Source organism: Benincasa hispida, chromosome 3, assembly GCF_027475165.1.
Source record: "Benincasa hispida cultivar pf3 chromosome 3, pf3_genome.v1.1, whole genome shotgun sequence".
NCBI classification, from domain to species: domain Eukaryota; kingdom Viridiplantae; phylum Streptophyta; class Magnoliopsida; order Cucurbitales; family Cucurbitaceae; genus Benincasa; species Benincasa hispida.
The window spans coordinates 51,249,665-51,269,735 of NC_143480.1; the positions used below are offsets into that span (position 1 = coordinate 51,249,665).

The following is a 20,071-nucleotide window of genomic DNA, read 5'->3' on the forward strand; positions in this document are numbered from 1 at the left end:
TTCGTGGAGCTCAGTTGGTTTTGAAGAAGGTTCTTCAAAGGTATTGTGTTCAGCAAACCCTCTTATGAAATAGTTTTTCTAAAGCATGTTTTAAACTTAAATTAAGTGTAATTGGAGTGCTTATTGATTCTTCTTCGTTGCAAGTTTACTCCATCAATTGGTATTAGAGCATGATTTAAGCACTCAATTATTGTTAATTTGAGTTTGGTGGGTGTTTTTCATAAATTGTATGAAAATGGTGAACTGATATGTTTTTTCTGAGTTTTTGCATTTAAATCTTTTCAATTATGTTGTAACTCTTGTAATTGGCTTTTTTCTGATGAGCCTTAATGTATATTTAAGTGTCTGTAATTCATTTGGAGTCATTAGAGTTGTAATTAGGGTGTAATTGAAGAAAGAAGTGAAGAAGGTCGAGCAACATGAATTGGAAATTCAAACCACTACCACATACTCGATGGCATACTCGATGGTATTTCATGAAATACTCGATGCACGATGACATACTCGATGCGTTTACCCGATGATATTTCATGAAATACTCAATGCTCAATGCTTATACTCGATGGTATTTCATGGAATTCTCGATGCACGATGCCATACTTGATGGTACTTGATGCATGATGCCTTACTCGATGGTCGATGGTGTTTACTCGATGGTATTCATTACTTGATGGGTTTTGCCCGGTTCAGCCCATTTTTCACATTGGAAGTCTGATTCAAGGCAGTTCGAGTGGTCTAGAAGGTCATTGAAGCCGGTTTTTGCTGAACTTTATAATAGTTAGGCCTTTGATTGCTTGAAAATGCCAAAACTAAAACCATATCAGTTTGTGTTTAATTATTTATGCATATAATGTATGTTATAATTAAATAAATCTGGTATGTGCATAAAGTATGCCATGTAGAATTAAAATCCTACCATAGGAAGCATGTTACATGCATTGAAAGTATGTTATAAAGTGTTATAATGTATAGTATGCATGTATAGGGTTTCAAATGTTTTAATATAAAGGTTATGTTAAATGTTGAATGCCTTTGATGTAAGTTATGGATGCTTAGCATGTCTAATTTTTGTAAGTTGTTATAAAATTAAATTAGACATTAAAATTCATAACAAAGATAAACAACATGCTCACTTAGGTCAACAACTTGTTTTAATAGTTAAAATAGACCGTTATCTTATAAAATTTAATTACAAACTCAATCGGTTCACAATCCTGTCTAAGGCTTGATGTATTTAAGTTGACGGTTTATATAACACCTCCTACCTGGGGATTATGACTGAAATGATAAGAATTGTTAAACGGTTTTTTGAGCTTGCGTGATCGGTATGAGGTTTAAAATTTGTTTAGAAACCTAGACATCGTAGGTTGAAGTCCAAATATAAACGTTATATTTAGATAAAATCATATAGACTTAAGTTGTTTAAAATTAGCCGTAATAAACCTAAGTAAAAATTTAGGCGGGTAACAAGTTTTTAAGTTTCATTGGGGAAAATAGAAAAAATTAGAAAAACAACAAATAAATTCTCACTCACATGATCTGGATTTTGATTAATCCCAAAAAGTCCTTATCAGTCTTTTTGTGACTATATTTCACCTTAGCAGATTTAAATATGAATATCAAGTCTTCCTTTTTCGGTTTTCAAGATTTTTTTGTGTTTTATTTTATGTTTTCTTATTTAGATATTATTTTCTAAAAAAATCTAATAGTATTTAATTGTCCTTTCGATTTTAGTTTTACATCGATTAAGAATGGTAGATAATTAGACCTTTAAATTAGATAAATACCTAATTAGTTTTCGTATCTAGCACATATAGGAAAATATAAATGGAATAAAGAGATTTTCAAATCGGTAATTATAACTGATATTTACATGAAAACTAGGGGTATAGGGACTAATAAAGGTAAGAGAGAGTGTTGGTCTTTATGTAATCAATCCATGGTAATTTTGTGATTGATTTTCAGAAGAGTTTTAATTCAAAGTGATAATTGATTGAGATAAATAATAAATAAAAACTTTGCATTATTGTTTTTTATGGTCAAATTTAGCTAGCAGGATTTAAAAACTACTTTGATTTTTGTGCTTTTTTATTCATTTTGGTCATTATACTTTCAAAATGTTCATTTTGGTTCCTATAGTTTTAACTTTGGTTCATTTTGGTCCCTATACTTTAAAAATATTCATTTTGATCCTTGTACTTTCAATTTTGGTTCATTTTGGTCTTGAACTTTTAAAAAAGTGACCATTTTTATCCTTTAAAAGTGAAAATGAATGGACCAAAATGACAATTTTTAAAAAATATAAGGACCAAAATGAACCAAAGTTAAAAGTCCAAAAAGACTAAAATGAACAATTTTAAAAGTATATTGACCAAAATGAACTAAAGTTGAAAGTAGAGGGACCAAAATGAACTATTTGAAAGTATAAGGATCAAAATGAACCAAAACCAAAAGTATAGGGACTAAAGTAGTATTTAAACTATTATATCAGAATATTCAACTTTGATATTAATGAAATATTTTGTTGTTGTGATTTAGTTTGATTAATGACTTGATCTTGATACTTTACAACTCTTTCGTCGGTATATGTCCTAAAATCTCGGCTTGTGATGCTCACCCAATCACCCTTTCAATCTTCGCTGTCTGTTCCAAAAACTCCTTTGGGAACTACATCTTTAATTGGACCCTTAAATTCCCCGTTTGGTGATAATGGCTGCTGAAGCGACCACACAAATTGCTACCCCCTTTGCCCTAAAGCATTTGCAATCTCCTTAACTTGTTTCTTATTGAAGCTCCCTTAATTCCTAAAACAAAGGTATATCACATCGATTTAAATGATTGTCCAACCATTTAAGAATCTCCAATCTCTCACTCGATTCATTGAATCATCATTGTTGTTCGAGTTCAAACTCTAAATCGACTCCCACGACATATATTGGCGAAAATTATGAGGAGAAAAATGATTCCATAAGGTTTAATTACAATGTATTTATGTTTGTAGGTTTATATTGTAGGATGATTTGAACATTAAAAAAAATTGATTTTGCATTGGAAAAAAAACCATGGATACATGTTTATGGATAAATGGAACTACCTCAATTATGTATGAGAATTTTCTTATTCAAAGGTGAACCTACAAAGTGATAATAAGCAACCCCCAATAACTAATTGATAAACAACCCAAATAAAGTTAAGGATTTGGTTGGAAAAGATTGATCAAATATCAAGAAGAGATGAGAACTTATTTTTATCTTCAAGATTTCGAGTTTCCCATAGTCTAATAATTGATCAAACTAGATTGAAATTTCTAAACATGCATTCTAAACACAATGGTGCAAAGAAAGCAAAGCTTGAGAAAGATTAAACTCTATGATATGAAAACCCATTCAAATTCAACTTCTTTTTCAATGAATATGCATTTTAAACCCATTAATACAAAGAAAGCAAGAATTTGAAAAAGATTAAACTCTATGATATGAAAATTCATTCAAATTTAACTTCTTTGAAAAATATTAAACTTTATGATATGAAAATTCATTCAAATTCAACTTCTTTTTCAATAAACCAAATATAATACTATTTATACCAAATGAATGTTCACCATGAAAGGACACGAGTTTTTATCTGGGTTGTCTAGGTTCAACCAAAACTTTCTAGCTCTATACATGTACCTTCGTAAATGCAAATACATGAAATTAAATTAGTACATAGTATTAAGAATGTGGATGAATCTAAATTTTCAGATTTATTGTATCTCTTGGGTGACCTTGAAGCTAGTAATATTGCAAATTTTCATTGTAGCTTGAAAATTTAGCTTGAAAGTAAACATTTTATACTTCAAGAAAACGTTTAGCTCTAGTTATTGTCATTGTCAATTATTTTCTTATCAGATATCGAGTAAATCTTTTTTACTTTTAGTGTTTATTTTTCGGTTTAATAATTTTTTTTCTAGAAATATTTTCATCATTTGATAATTGTTAACTAATAATCCTAAAATTTGTTTTGCTAATCTTCCTATTTAGAAACTTGTTTGCAATTTTCACACTATGAAACTTTAAATTTCGTTATTTCTTTGTTCTTGTTTGTTATTTAATTTTAAATATGTATTAATGTCATAGACATTAAAATTTAATATTTTCCACAAGTACAAAATTTAGGAGGGTTAAATGTAGGAATAAACAAAGTTGAAAATGTGGATGTGAGTGTAGTTCAAAGGATATTCATGAAAAAGTTATAAAAACAAAATTTTATTAATAAGTTAAAATATTGTCAAAAGGAGTAAAATTGAATTGATATGTGTAATATTAGCCACGAGTTTGTGGTTTCAAAGTAAAAAAAAAAATGTAGTTAAAATACGTTGTAGTTTTAAAATTTTTGTTATAAAACGTAAATATTTTTAGAATTTCTAAATTATTTATAAGAATTTTTCTAAAAAAAAAATGCTAAAATTTAAGAAGGAAAAGTTATCAAATGGGACGTTTGTTTTTGGTTTTATTGTTTTTGTTGTTTTAAAGGAATGGAAATACGAAAACCCAAAACCCTAACCACCTCAATGCCATTCCTATATAAACAACCGCTGCCATAGAAGAAGGTAACCCTAATTTCTTCTCTGCTCATACTTCAAAGTGCTACTGCTTCTGTTGTTCTTCGCTGGTAAACTTGATTTCTTTATCATAAAGCTCGAGGGTTTCTGAAGCTCAAAAGCAATGTCATCGGACGATGAAAGGGAGGAGGTGGAGTTGGATCTCTCCTCTCCAGATGTCGTTACAAAGTACAAAAGTGCTGCCGAGATCGTAAACAGTGAGTAATCTTTGTCTTTCCATTGCAATCTTTTCCATTTGCTTCCTGATTAGCATGTCTAATTGAGCTCGCTGCTTAATTACTCTTCATTGTTCTGTTATATGAATTATGACATTGTATTGGTAACGCAACAATCTTGCAGAGGCATTGCAGCTGGTGATATCCCAATGTAAACCGAAAGCAAAAATCGTTGACATTTGCGAAAAAGGAGATTCCTTCATTAGAGAGTAGGTTTTAACGTTAGAACTTCAAAATTTTCCCTCCTTTTGCGCTGATCGTATTTGAAGTAATTTTTTTTTCATTGTTTGAATGTGAAGGCAAACAGGTAACATGTACAAGAATGTTAAGAAGAAGATAGAACGGGGAGTTGCCTTTCCAACTTGCATCTCTGTAAATAATACAGTTGGCCACTTTTCACCTCTGGCCAGCGATGAAACAGTGATGGAAGAAGGAGATATACTCAAGATGTAACCAATTATACATTGACTGATTGCTGTTTTCTCGTGGCGTATTTAATGACAGTTGATTGATGATGAGTTTTTCTTACGGCAGTGATATGGGCTGTCATATTGATGGGTTTATCGCTGTAGTTGCTCACACTCATGTTCTGCAAGAAGGTCCGGTGACTGGAAGGGCAGCCGATGTCATTGCAGCTGCTAACACTGCTGCCGAAGTTGCCTTGAGGCTTGTTAGGCCTGGAAAAAAGGTAACAGTTCTTGATAATACTGGTTGGAACATTTTCCATTTGGTGTTAATGACCGAAGCTGCTATTGATTATGTTGATTAATTGTTTGTAATCTAAACTAGATTATGAACTTTGTCTTAAGCTATATGGTTTAGCACCATGTGAAGGTTCTGCCATGATTATTCTTACAAGGAATAAATACTTCTATATGGTAGGGATTTATTCGAACTCACATCTGTGAGTATGAATCTTTAGCTAGTTATTTGGAAATTTTGATTGTAACATTGTAAACTTGTTTTTGTTCTGGATCCATTGTGGCGTTTGTTTATCATTATTTATAAGATTCAGTTTCTCTGTTCCATGGTGGTATTTGTTTACCAGAATTCATAAGATTCATCCCCTCAAGTCCTTCAGACTTTTGGTGGGAGTGTTGAAGGAACTCTTTTGAATTGTCTAGTCTAGCTTATGGGGAAGGGATCGAGCAGACATTTTAGAGGCAACTTTGCCGAGGTGATCAGTACTTGTTGATTACCTCTTTTCCCTGTTGCCCATATTGAATTTGGTCCTGCTTGGGTCCTTGTAGGTGGACGTACTGTGTATGGTTGATGCCTACGGTCTCCTGACCTATATATTTTTTGGAGAATTTTTAGTGCTAGTGTTAATTGAAGCAACTGTAATGCACTGAGTTATAAGGCAACTTTGCCGAGGTGATTTGTGACTTGTGGATTGCCTCTTTTCCCTGTTGCCTATATTGTGTATGGTCAAAGTTGGGATATCATAGGCTGACTTTCATGTATGATGTCTATGGTCTCACCTGTCCAAATTAATAAAATATAAATTGAAGTTTGCATATTGATGGTTGAAGTGAAGGCATTTGGAAATATATTCCCTTCAGCAATAAAGTTAATTGAATCAACTATAATGCATTGAATTAATGGCAACTTTGCCGAGGTGATTTATGACTCGTGGATTGCCTCTTTTCCCTGTTGCCTATATTGTGTATGGTCAAAGTTGGGATGTTGTAGGCCGACTTTCATGGATGATATCTATGTTCTCACTTGTCCAAATTAATAAGATACATTGTCATGACAATCTGTTGTGATCTTGTGATAATGGGTAGTGTTTATATTGTTCAATAATCTATTTCCCATAACTGGATAGGCAACTTTGCCGAGGTGACTTGTGACTTGTGGGTTGCCTCTTTTCCCTGTTGCCTATATTGTGTATGGTTAATTTGGGACATTGTTGGGTGGAATCTCAAGAATGATGCCTATGGTCTCAATTGTCCAAATTATTGTACAAAATATATTGTCATGATAATCTCTTAGTGATTACTTATGATAGTGGCTAGAGTTTATATTATCAACAAGCAATCTGTTTTCCCATAACCAGATAATGAAGGCAACTTTGCCGAGGTGATTTGTGATTTGTAGATTGCCTCTTTTCCCTGTTGCCTATAATGTGGATGGTCAAATTTGGTATATCATAGGCTGACTTCCCATGGATGATGTCTATGTCTCAATTTTCCAAATTGTTGTACGATATACATCCTGATGATAAACTCTTTTGATGTCTTATAATAATGTGTAGATTTATATTATTAAACATTAGTTTTTGTTAGTGCTTAACATATGGTTATGTTGCGTACGTATTCATTTTCTTTTATTCCTTCAATATTGTGCTCACAACTCCTCATTTTCAGCTAATGGTAGTTGTCTTGTCTTATGTATTCTGTCTATACTTTGTTGCAGTGTAAGAGCCCTACGTGATGAATACATTATTAAAGCTATGGAATATATTCCAAATGAGGCTTTTGTCATAGTTACTCTGATAGGGCATTTTACTTTTTCAGACTGTCTATTGTTTTTTCCCATCATTATTGACATCATAAGTAGCTGTAATGTCATCCCTTTGTGTAAGTTTGTTAGTCATGATATTAACATACTCTACGTAGTTGGATGTTATGTGATTATAAATGCCCCCTTTCATTGGGAGTTTTTTTCCCCCTATTGAATGCTTGATGGTTTTCTATTTGATCGTTTCCATCGATTAATTGAAACCTCTTTGATTGCAGAATAAAGATGTAACAGAAGCCATTCAAAAGGTTGCTGCTGCTTATGATTGCAAAATTGTTGAAGGGGTACTTAGCCACCAGTTGAAGCAATTTGTAATTGATGGAAACAAGGTTATTCTCAGTGTTACAAATCCAGAAACAAGAGTCGATGATGCTGAGTTTGAAGAGAATGAAATTTATGCAATAGACATAGTTACAAGCACAGGCGAAGGCAAGGTAATAAAGCCTTTAAGCTGAATAACCATTATTACCTGACTAAATTTTTATCATGCAATACCAATTATTTCTGATCAAATGTGTGCAGCCTAAGCTGTTGGACGAGAAGCAGACTACTATTTATAAGAGAGCTGTGGACAAGAACTACCACTTAAAGATGAAAGCATCTAGGTTTATTTTCAGTGAAATAAGTCAGAAATTTCCCATTCTGCCTTTCACTGCTAGGTTGGTTGTGTTTTGACAATGAATTTTTTTGGGAGGCATTTGCTTCTGCAATTCTGAAGCATAGGTTTAACACCTTAATAGGGCTTTGGAAGAGAAAAGAGCCAGGCTGGGGCTAGTCGAATGTGTTAATCATGATCTATTGCAACCATATCCCGTCCTCCATGAAAAGCCTGGTAGCATTTTTATCCTTTTTGAAATTATTTTATTTGTCTTCAAGTGTACCCTGTATTGCTCTTTTGTTCTCTTCCTCACGCAGTGGGTTATTCTGCAGGCGATTACGTTGCTCACATCAAATTTACAGTCTTGTTAATGCCTAATGGATCAGATCGAATTACCTCTCATGCACTGCAAGAACTTCAGCCCACAAAAACTATTGATGATCCTGAAATTAAGGCTTGGTTAGCACTTGGAACAAAGACAAAGAAGAAGGGAGGAGGGAAGAAGAAGAAAGGTAATGTTATGATCATTTCTTACCATTATTATTATTGTAAGAGGATGATGATTAGGTTGTTGAACCAAGTTTTCTTTACAAATTTTCAGGTAAGAAAGGTGACAACAACCCGGACGATTCAACAGAGGCTGAGCCGATGGATTTGACGAAAAATGAGGGTGCATCACAGTAATGAGTTATATCCCTTTTGGTCTGCTGCTCCTTCCCGCCCATCCTTTCAATTTTGGATCTGTTTTCTTTTATTGTATGCTTGAATGATCGGCCTTCATATGAGTATTTTTAGCGCCTGGTTCAGTATAGGTTCACAGACATCAAAAGGAATAATACTTACTCGTGTATCATCTACATGTTTTTATTGGCAAAGTACACAATCTAGTTAAATAAACATGTCTATCTATTATATTATTCTGGAAGGAAATTTTGATAAATTGATTAAGAAGAGTGGATTGAGGGGAAATATGATGGGATTGGTTAGCTATAATATGACTAACCATCTCGTTAGAAGTTGTGCTCTTTTCTCGAATGAGTGTATAAGGTCCTTAGCATTTTATTACCTTGCAACTTTTTCTTTTTTTAGACAAAAAAACTTCATTAAGATGATAAAATTCCCATAGGGTTATAAAATTCCTATAGGGGGTGGATTATCAGTCCACATACCCCCTTCGACATGTGACAAAGCGCACCTTGTGCTCCAGTTACAATTCTTATGAATGAATTTAAATCCAGGAATGAGTTTTAACCATTCACCGTTTAATTTCTTCCAAAATAACGCCAAGAGGAGAATCGTTTAAGTTATTAGCATGAATAGCATTAACAAGAACTTGGGAGTCACATTCAACTAAGAAATTAGTGGTGATCCCATTCATCTGGTTGCTTAAGGCAAGCAAAGCCAAAGCTTCTGCAACGAGCACTTCAACACAATAACTCTCCAATTTAGGAGAGGCCAACATCAAATTACCATATGAATCACATAAGATAGCTCCCATTCCTCCACTTTGCGATGCAGATCCAGCCAATTGAAAATCATGGATGAGCCCAATGATCGAGCTCACCTTCCCTTGTTCCGGCGGAATGAGATTGTTCTGATTCGCCAGGTTCCTGTCTCACCATAATGCCCAACAACCAACAGATAAAGGGGACAACTCTGATTGTGATAAAATTTCAGCCAAAACCTCACACTTTGATGTGATTGTGAATTCGGTGAGTTGCTAGCTGCATAACAATGAGATCAACAAACTCGACAACATTTTCGCTCTCTTTTAACCAAGAAAAATACGCTCTATAGTCCATAATTTCTTTAACGTTACCAAACAAACACACCAAGGAGAAACTGGGAATTTTCTTCTATAAAGGGCAAAATACAGATAATTTGAATTTTTGTTGGTATCTTCTACTTTGAGAGAACCTTCCACCATCTATTCATACCATCCGAAGAAGAGGTATTCAAAAGACGAAAATTAGTGGTGAAGAGCTTAACTTGCTGCTAACTTTTGGTCTAGGATTTTGGAAAAATATTTGAAACTATAAATTAGAAAATGGAGATTTTTTTAGAGAAAATATCAAATTAAACTTTGGGTTTGGTATCAATTAAAGCCTCGAATTGATTATTGTATTAATATAAACTTCGAGCTTTCGTTAGTGTTATATATTCATACCCTCTATTCCCGTTAACAACGATAACTTTATTAGTTGATTCCAAATATTTTTTTAAAGTGAATCAATTTAGACTTTTAGTTATGGTTTCTTTGAAAATTATTTATGCATAAGTTCTTATTCACACATTTGAAGATGTATACATGTCTTACTACAACTAAATTGAAACTAGTTTAAACCATAAAAAACTGAACTAAATCCTCCTCAAATCATATGATCAAATTGAAGAAGTTAAATCCAAATCAGTAAAATTAAATTGGAACTTTAAAAATTAAAATAAAAAGATTAAATTTGTTATTTAACCCAAACAAACACGTTAACATACCTAACAATTCACAATCAATTTTAAGCAAATCAGGTCCTGTTTGGTAACTATTTTGTTTTTTGTTTTTGTTTTTGAAAATTAAGCCTATGGACACTACTTTTACCTTCAAATTTCTTTTTTTGTTATTTACTTTTCACTAATGGTTTGGAAAACCAAGCCACATTTTGAGAGCTAAGAAAATAGCTTTTAATTTTTTTTTTTTTTTTTTTTTGAAATTTGGCTAAGAATTCAACTATTGTACTTAAAAAGATACAAATGATTATAAGAAATGTGGATGAAATAAGTTTAGTTTTAAAAAACAAACAAAAAATCAAGTAACTACTAGACGGTGAAAATCAAGTAACTACTAGACGGTGTCTAAATTATCAATTGATTGTGAAAAAAATGAAAGAATAATTCAGATGCATGTAGAAAACATAACAAATACTTGTTAATTTTGTTTGGCTAAGTCTATACATAGTTTCGATTTTTTTGTTAATTTTTTTCAAACTTCTTTGAATTTTTCAATTAAGTTCTTGTTATAATTTGTGTGTGAATAAAAGTTGTTCCAAAACAGTTAAAATAATTGACAAAATGATATTGTAATTCAAAAATGCACTTCACTAATTGAGTTAAAATGCTTTATATTTTGATTAGATGAAAAAGATAATATCTGTCACTCATCAAATAATAAAGTTACCCCATTTCATGTAACTCCTTAAGTACCACTGATCCCTCTAATGAACAATAAGTTATAGTCCAACTATAACCAACTCCCTCTTGGCCAAGAGAGGGTATCTCACATTGTTCAAGCCTCGGAATCAGCCCTTAAGGAAGCAATTTATTTACTTACCCCGACATTAGGAAAAGAGTGAATTCTGTCTTGTGTAGCTGTGTTCCCAACTCCCCAATCAAATGAATCCACAAAATGGTAGGCATATTGAGTCGATGATCTGGCCACTCTCACCCATGCAAATCAAAGGATTGCCTTTATAGGCAGGAGTTCACAATTCACTCAGGATTCAGGTCATGTCACCCATGGTCATCCTGGTAAAATGTAAGTCTCTATTATTAACCACTTTATATAATGAGACTAATCATTTCGTGGTCCGATCTTATACCAACTCTTTGTATATGATACCCCTGCACACATATCTCCACATAAATGATCAGGATCAGATTATTTATAGCATTTTACAACACTTGTAACATCTACAAAGCGGGCCGTATTTGTAGTGTCACCAAGATAAAGTATCCAGCCTTATCCATCTACTACAAATCGTTTAGGTTATCATTTAAACATGATCCACCCGTGTGTTTCTACATACATGTTTAAATTACATAAAATAACCTAGGATATTTATTTATTGGATTGAGTGTATGCTCATAAAATAACAATTATTTTATTAATAAATTTTTTTTATATAGAGTTTACAAACTACAAGAATACAAAAAAAATTTAGGACACCAATCCTAACACTCTCCCACTTACCTTAGACAATATGTTGCATATCCCGTATACTTGACTTTCTAGATGACCCTCGGACACTTCAGTCGTGTGAGCCTTTGTAAACAAATCAGCAACGTTGTGCTCCGAAACAATCTTCATGACAATCACGTCACCTTGATGCACAATCTCCTGAATCAAGTGAGATTTCTGCTCAATGTGTTTGCCTCTTTGATGACTCCTAGGTTCCTTAGAATTTGCCACAACACTGCTGTTATCACAATAAAGTGTGATGGACAAAGACATATTTGGAACAACTTCCAAATCAGTAAGGAACTTCTTAAGCCAAACAATCTCCTTAGCAACTTCACAAACAACTACGTATTTGGCTTCCATAGTGGAATCTGCAGTACATCCTTACTTGATGCTCCACCAAATTATAGCTCCTTCATTCAGATCATGATGTGGATTTCTAAGAATCTCGATCAGTTTGAAAGTCAAAGTCCATGTATCCTGTAAGGATCAAATCCTTATCTCTATACCAAGCATATAGTCCCTCGTTCTTCGAAGGTACTTGAGGATTGTTTTGACCACTGTCTAGTGATCTAATCCTAGATTGGATTGATATCGACTGACAATCCCTACTTCATAGCAAATGTCAGATCTGGTACATAACATTGTATACATAAGGCTACCAACAACCGATGCTTAGGGAATTCATCTCATTGCCTCAACCTATTGAAGAGTTTTAGGACACTCCTCCTTAGACAATACAATTCCATACTTCAAAGGTAGTAAACTCTTCTTAGATTTGTGCATTGAATATCTGACAAGCATTTTGTCAATATACGATGCTTGAAACAAGGCCAACCTTTTTTTTTTATGATCCTTGATGATCTGGATCCGTAAAACAAATTGCACATCTCCTAAATCTTTCATTTGGAATTGGGCAGCCAACCATTTCTTTACATCAGTCAGAAAATCTACATCATTCCTAATGAGTAGAATATCATCTACATACAACATGAGGAAAGCTACCGAGCTGTTGATGATTTTCTTGTAAACACAAGGCTCATCAACATTCTGATTAAAGCCATAAGATTTGATCGCAGTCTCAAATCCTATATTCCAAGATCGAAATTCTTGTTTCAGTTCATAAATAGACTGATTAAGCTTGCAAACCTTTTACTCTTGATCTTGTTCAATGAATCCTTTTGGTTGATTCATGTAGATGGTCTCTTCAAGATTGCCATTAAAAAAGGCAGTCTTGAAATTCATTTGCCATATTTCATAGCCATAATATGTGGCTATAGACAAGAGAATTCTAATAGACTTTAACATGACAATAGGTGAGAAAAGTTCTTCATAGTCCACTCCCTCAACCTAGGCATAACACTTTACCACAAGTCTAGCTTTAAAGGTCTGTACCTTTCTATCTACACCTCTTTTTCTCTTGTAGATCCACTTACAACCTATAGATTTTACCTCATCAGGTTGATCTACAAGCTTCCAGACATAATTGAAGTACATAAACTCCATTTCTTGATTCATGACTTTAATCCATTCATCCTTATCAAAATCTTCCATTGCTCGTTTATAAGACAATGGATCCTCAACACCATCATCAGATATGATGTCTTGGGCTTCTATTAAACCTGTGTAGCATACAGGTGGGTTCATAACCCTCCTACTATATCGAGGCAATCTCAACTCTTGAGATGGATGTCAATAACTAGATGAACCGACATCAACAACTCTTGTTGATGTATCAGCCCCTTCAACAGCCCTTGTTGAAGTCTCAGTAGATTCATTAGAAATTTCACTTAAAATAATTTTGCTTCGTGGTTTATGATCCCTCATATGGTATTCTTCCAAGAAGGTAGCACTTGTCGATACAAACACTTTATTTTCACTTGGATCAAAGAAGTACCCACCTTTCGTTTCCTTGGGGTAGCCTACAAATAGGCATACTTTTGAACGAGGTTCTAACTTTTGGGGATTTATCATTAGCACATGGGTTGGACATCCCCAAATTCTGAAGTGACATAAACTACCTTTACGACATCTTCATAACTCAAAAGATGTTTTAGAAACACTATTTAAGGGAACGTTGTTCAAAATGTAATAGCAGTCTCTACTACATATCCCCAAAACAAGTAAGGAAGTTGAGCATAGCTCATCAGACCGAACCATGTCAAACAGGGTTCTATTTCTCCTTTCCAATACATCATTCTATTGAGGTGTACCAGAGGCTGAGAGTTGAGATGTAATTCCATGTTCTATCATATAGTTATGAAATCTTAAGTCCATATACTCTCCACCACGATCAGATTGTAGTGTTTTTATCTTTTTACCTAATAGGTTTTCAACCTCAGTCTTGTACTTCTTTTCAAGTGCTTCAGACTTGTGTTGCATTAGGTATAAATACCCATATCTAGAATAGTCATCTATGAAAGAGATGGAATATTCATATTGTAAAACCCGAACCCTAATTACCTTAAATAATAGTAAGTAATGTGATGTCTTCTAATGAGCTTAATGAAGCCATATTTTAGGAGGGATAGAGGATGGAAGCAAGAAGAAATAAGCTCTTGTGTAGCTAAGTGTAAACCCTGAATTCTAAATTTCCTGGACAAGTATGTTTAGCCAAAGAAATGAAATATTAAATATCCAATAAGTGAAAAATCATGTTATTTATAGGAGTTGTGGAGAAAGGAAAAGAAGAAATATTAAATGGAAAAGTTCATTTATTGGTTTGGCTGGAGGGATTAAATATGGGGTGACGTGGCGGTTAATCCTTGAACTCGAGAGTTGGCAGGAAGATTAAAAGGCAGAGAAAATTCGAAAGCTTGGTTTCAGCAATCTACATGAGAAAATTTAGTGAAATCGGTGCTATTTGAAAGCTGGGAAAATATAGTTTTTGAGGTTGTCTTGCCAGAGAAAGATTATAGGAGGAGAAGAACAAGAAGTGAAGAAAGTGCAGAGGAGGCAGAATCTCAAGTTAATCAGGGCCTGAGGTGAAGATTGGAAATTTTAGGCCAAATTATAAGGAATATCTTGCTGAAATTTTAAGGTATGAATGTTACTAAATTCTAAACATGTTTGTAGAAGGAAGTTTCTTCAAAATATGTCTAGATTTTGAGTTATGAATTTTTGAAGTTGTAACAGAGAATCTGTACATAAGCAGACAACTGCTTGAGAAGAACAAGCAAATAGCTCACCGTGGAGAGTTATAGCGAGATATGGAGAATGGGGATCTCGCTAATGAAGGAAATATCGTTAATTTTGTGCTGAGGATCTCGCTTAAGAAGGAAATATCACTAGAAATTAGGCTGAATCTCGCTGGTAAGGTGAGTACCTCTAAGAAGACAGTTTGCTAGGAAAAGCTTGATCTCACTCATGAGGGTCTCGCACAAGGGGAACTCGCTCATGAGGAAGAATTCATTCATGATGAGTATCTCGCTAGTAAAGCTGTCTTTGATGATGAAAGTTCCATTAGTAAATGAACTATTTGAAGTATTTTGCTAAGAATTCTAAGTAGTTTAACCGGGAATTATGTCATTTCAGGCCAAGAAGAGCTAGGAGAGACGTATAACCTGTTATGAGGCCAACGAGCTGTGAGTGACTATGTAATGAATTAATATTTTAATGTTTTAGAAACTATAATTTCTTCGAAGCTATTTCTCATGCTAAGTGTTTAAATGAAGTGCCAAACAACATATTTGTGAAGCTGTTTCTCATGCTAAGTAAAGCATGTTTTCCATGGAATTGGCATGATTTAAATATGTTATCTTGTCCAAATACTTCCAGCATGTTTAAGTAACTCCATTTTTATGATGGACTAGTATGATGGATGAACTAGTATGATGATCTGAGCACTAAACCTTGGTGTTCAATTAAATGTTTGTGACTAGTTATATGACAGATACTGAAAGACAATGAGAAAGTATCCTAGTTAAGTACCTAAGGTACGACGGTACTCAGTTATATCCACGTGCACGTAGGTAATACGACGTCGAGGAATTTAGCAAAAGGGTTTTCCCCGACTAAGGTTGACGTTGAGGGATTGAGCAAAAGGGTTCTCCCTGACTAAGGTTAACGTTGAGGGTTAGATCTAATAGTTCACTCTCAACTATGGATAAAGTAAGTTATAACTTCTCCTAGGCTAGAAGGAGTTTGGAATTGCTAATGCTTATGAATATTTATCAACACATGATGTTATTAATGTATGAGTTTTCCAAGTATGTTTTCCATATCTAACGCATGCTAATAGTTTTTACAAGTTAGTTCAACACAATTTAAGCCAACTTATTTTACAAAGTATGAAGCATGCATTAGGGTTAAAACTAAGGTTGAGTGAAGCTTGATGTGCTATGTTTATATACCTAAGATTGTCAAAGTACGTGCTTTGATATTTCTAAACACAATGAAGAGGAGTACTGAAGATAAGAAAGGTATTTGAATAAATGTACCTAAGGTGTTGACGGTACATAGAAACCTCCACGTACACGTAGGTAGTTTTGAAAGAGAGGCCGAAGTATGGGTCTTCTAGGCCATAAACCAGCAAGGAGAGGCCGAAGCATGGGTCTCGTGGCCGATAACAGACGTTGGGAGCTAGAGCGATGTATGTTCGTTCTCAACTAGGGAATAATGATGTTTAATGATGTTTAAAAGTTGTTATCAATGTTATGTTTAAAGGAAGTTGCTTGAGATGCCCATCGGTATATTTAAAAGAGATCGACCTAGGGATCTCCCCTACCCATAGTTTAGTATGAACAGGTCGAAGTAGAGGTCTCATCTGGCCATGGTTTGGCATTGGGAATTAGAGCAAAGAATGTTCATTCTCAATTAAGATTCACGTTTCTGATACAATGGTTTTAAAGGTTTTATGTACACGTTTACTTGGTATATTTTAGTTCCAGTGTTATGTTTTTGAGTTTTCAGTTTAAGCATGAGATTTATGTTTTTATTAAGTCACTCACTGGGCTTTTAGCTCATGTTTTCAAATGTTTTTCCTTTTCAGGTAGTGGTCAGTTCCCAAAAGACTTTTCTGCTGCTGCTTTGCCACTCAAAGGAACAGGTTAAAGGAAGCATATTTGAAGACCTGTATTAGTTAGTACACATGTGTCTATCTAGAGACTAGTATTTTTGATGGGGCTCACTAAGTTGTAATATCCATGTATAAACAATGCTGTGAAACCCTGTAATGTAAATGTGTTAAGTTCCGAGTTAATATGTATGTATTCAGGGTTTGAGAAAAATTTAACAGGTAAGATGGGCAGTAAGTGTTAGCAAAAGGGTTGGTAACTGCTGCAGTCACCATTCCATCCAGGTTAAGAGGGTAATCTGGTGCGGAGTGTGACAAGTTGGTATCAGAGCAAAAGATTTTAGGATGAAAGGAGAAAAGTTTATATATATAAGTCTGAGTCCTGAGTCCTTAGCATGTGTACTACTTAAGTAAGAGGAAGATGTCAAGAAAAGTGGCAAGCAGAGCAGGCAGATAGACAATGGGAACCCTGACCTTACCTTTAGAAGTTCCGAGATTCGAGGGAATCTAGATTTTAGTGAACGGAAAGGTAAAGACCCGGTAAATCAAGGAACGACTTCTAATGGGGAGTCGAGGATTCCGCAAACAGGAACAGATCCTCAGTTAGAGGACAAAATATTTAACAGGATCGCCAAGAGGTTGGCAGAAAGTGTCGAATCCATTATGGCAGATTCGGAAAGGAAGTACGGTATTGAGAATGACCTAATAGGTATTGATAAAGGTCAGAGAGTTACAAGTCAGCATAGTATAGGAAGGAAGAAGCCAAGACTTGTGGTTAGTATAGATGATAGATCAAGGTTTTGGCATCCTACCGAGCTGGTAACTAGTACGAGTAAGAAACCCTTTTGTACGAATTGTGGTAAGCATCTTTGAGGGACATGTTACAGAGGAAAACGTATGTTTCTAGTGCGAACAGGTAGGACATTTAAAAAAGGAATGCCCAGCTAGGTCAAGGAGTTCAGATAGAACACAAAATGACTTTACAGGCGATGGATAAGCCTAGTGGCCCAGGAGCCGAGGAAGGAATTCGAAAGAAGAAGAAAGGAAGCAGAACGACCTCAGCAGCAGGGCAGGTTTTTACGAAGTGTCCTATCAGGAGACAGAGGAGTTACCTAATGTTATGAATGGTAAAGTAACTTTATGTATCAGTATATTTATGAACTAGTAGCTTATGGTATTATACATTTATTGTTATCTAGCAGATTGCACTGCTTGTAGTAGAGAGCATGTTCCTAAGTAGTTATTATTATGCTGTGGAGAGGTTGTAACAGTATAAGAGTTTTACAGGCTTTGGGGTAGTTATGGATAATTATAGTTATGAAGTTGTTCCATTAGATTTCCTGGAATTGATGTCACTCTAGAGCATGGATTTCCTGAATAAATGTTACAACCGTATGAATTGTTTTAAGGATGGATAATATTCGAGAGATTTGGTAGGCAAGAGACAGTATTTGTGGGAAGCAAAGGAATGTTTCAGAAAGCTTAATAACAGCAGTGAAGGCTAGGAAGCTGCTAAGTAAAAGATGTGAAGCCTATTTAGCTCATGTGACAGTTTCATAGGACGAGAAGATGAAACCTGAGGATGTACCAGTTTTACAATAGTTCCTGGATGTTTTCTCTGAAAAGTTATCAGATTTACAATCTGATAAGGAAATTGAGTTTACTATCGATTTAATTCCAGATACAACACCTATTTTTTAGGTACCATTAAGCATGGTGCCAGAAGAACTTAAAGAGTTGAAAGTTCAGTTACAGGAATTAATAAATAAGGGTTACGACAGATCCAGTGTGTCACCTTGATGACATATTGGTGTATTCAAGAAGTAGGGAAGATCACGAGAACCATTTGAGGATAGTTTTACAGACGTTGCGAAGCAGTTGTATGCCACGTTCAGCAAATGTGATTTTTGGTTAGACCAGGTTGTATTTCTTGGTCATATGGTTCCAGCAACAGGAGTGAGTGACTCTAAATGCTTTAAATGTTTTATATAAATTGCAAAAGCTTATGAATGTTTAGCAATGCATGGTTACTGAAAGCTAATTATGATAATTATTCTCAAATAGTTACCAAGCAACGTATCTCACAATAATATTATATTTATGCTATACTTTTCAATGACCTTGAGGATGTATTAGTATAGAATGCTTTTGGTCAACTAAGCTGTTGAAAGATAAGAATATGCAAGTTGAGTGTGAGTGGATCAGTACTGAAGTACACGAAGAAGGTACTGAAGCTCAGTCTTAGAAATTGAATAGCTCGATACTAAAGGACATGGAGAAGGTATCTGAGCAGTAGTACCTAAGGCATGATGATACTTAAACTAGAATCACATGATGAAAGAAAAGTTGTTATTAGTAGTGCCGAGATCACTCCACCCTAACTATGGATAGATGTTGAGGAATTGAGTAAAGATTCTCTCTCAAGTAAGAATGCAAGTTACGATTGTAGGAAGAGAACAAGAGGAGTTCCTTCCCAGTTAAGTAGTAACACAGTAAAGAATGATAAGGAGTGAGCAAAACGGCCACTCTAGACTAATAGACTAAGGCATAGTCTAGCAAATAGGAAAAGTACTATGTGATGTTTGATTTGTCAACAAGTGAAACCTGGAAGGCAAAGGTTGACAAGATTACTCAATCCACTACCGGTACCTGAGTGGAAGTCGAGAGTCACATAGGTAAACATAGACTTTTCACTAGAAATAGAATGTATAGCAGGTTTGCTCAGAGGTTGGTGGCAAACGTGAAGATTCTAGTGAATTCAGAGGAATGTTAACAAAGATCAATATCAAAGGCTAGTTGGAAAATTGATTTACCTAACTCACACAAGACCTGATATCTGTTTTGCAATTAGCTTTGTAGGTCAATTTATGAACAGTCCAACAGAAGACAATATGCAAGCTGTATACAGAATACTCAGTACTTGAAAGGAACTCCAAGAGAGGGATTACACTTCAAGAAATCTAAGAGAAGAAACATCGAAATTTTCACAGATGCCGATTGGGCAAGCTAAAAAATAGACAGAAGATCAACTTCCAGATATTGCACCTTTGTTTGGGGAAATTTAGTCACCTGGCAAAGCAAGAAACAATCTGTAGTATCCAAGAGCAGTGCCGAAGCAAAACTAAGAGTTCTAGCTCAAGGAATATATGAAGGAATGTGGCTCAAAAGC

General features: G+C 34.5%; 1 protein-coding gene across 2 annotated transcripts; it reads left to right on the forward strand.

The window, feature by feature from the left end:
- Positions 1 to 4,451: 4,451 nt before the first annotated feature.
- LOC120072725 (ERBB-3 BINDING PROTEIN 1-like) lies at positions 4,452 to 8,856 on the forward strand. 2 transcript variants are annotated; one of them, XM_039025196.2, is made up of 10 exons: positions 4,452 to 4,591; positions 4,680 to 4,800; positions 4,943 to 5,027; positions 5,118 to 5,267; positions 5,353 to 5,506; positions 7,560 to 7,775; positions 7,864 to 8,000; positions 8,082 to 8,173; positions 8,272 to 8,451; positions 8,541 to 8,856. In XM_039025196.2, exons 2-10 carry the CDS (start codon positions 4,707 to 4,709, stop codon positions 8,621 to 8,623), a joined length of 1,191 nt encoding a protein of 396 aa, XP_038881124.2. In that variant the 5' UTR covers positions 4,452 to 4,591; positions 4,680 to 4,706; the 3' UTR covers positions 8,624 to 8,856. The 2 variants fall into 2 exon arrangements, with proteins under 2 accessions (XP_038881124.2, XP_090167951.1); XM_090311825.1 differs by lacking the exon at positions 4,452 to 4,591 and having other exon boundaries at positions 4,598 to 4,800.
- The last annotated feature ends 11,215 nt before the right edge of the window (positions 8,857 to 20,071 follow it).

Excerpts from the sequence above, each read along its gene's own strand:
- LOC120072725 (XM_039025196.2), top strand. The coding sequence starts at position 4,707 with ATGTCATCGGACGATGAAAGGGAGGAGGTGGAGTTGGATCTCTCCTCT. Across the intron at positions 4,801-4,942 it reads TGCTGCCGAGATCGTAAACA|AGGCATTGCAGCTGGTGATA; the intron begins GTGAGTAATCTT and ends ACAATCTTGCAG. Across the intron at positions 8,001-8,081 it reads ATTCTGCCTTTCACTGCTAG|GGCTTTGGAAGAGAAAAGAG; the intron begins GTTGGTTGTGTT and ends ACACCTTAATAG.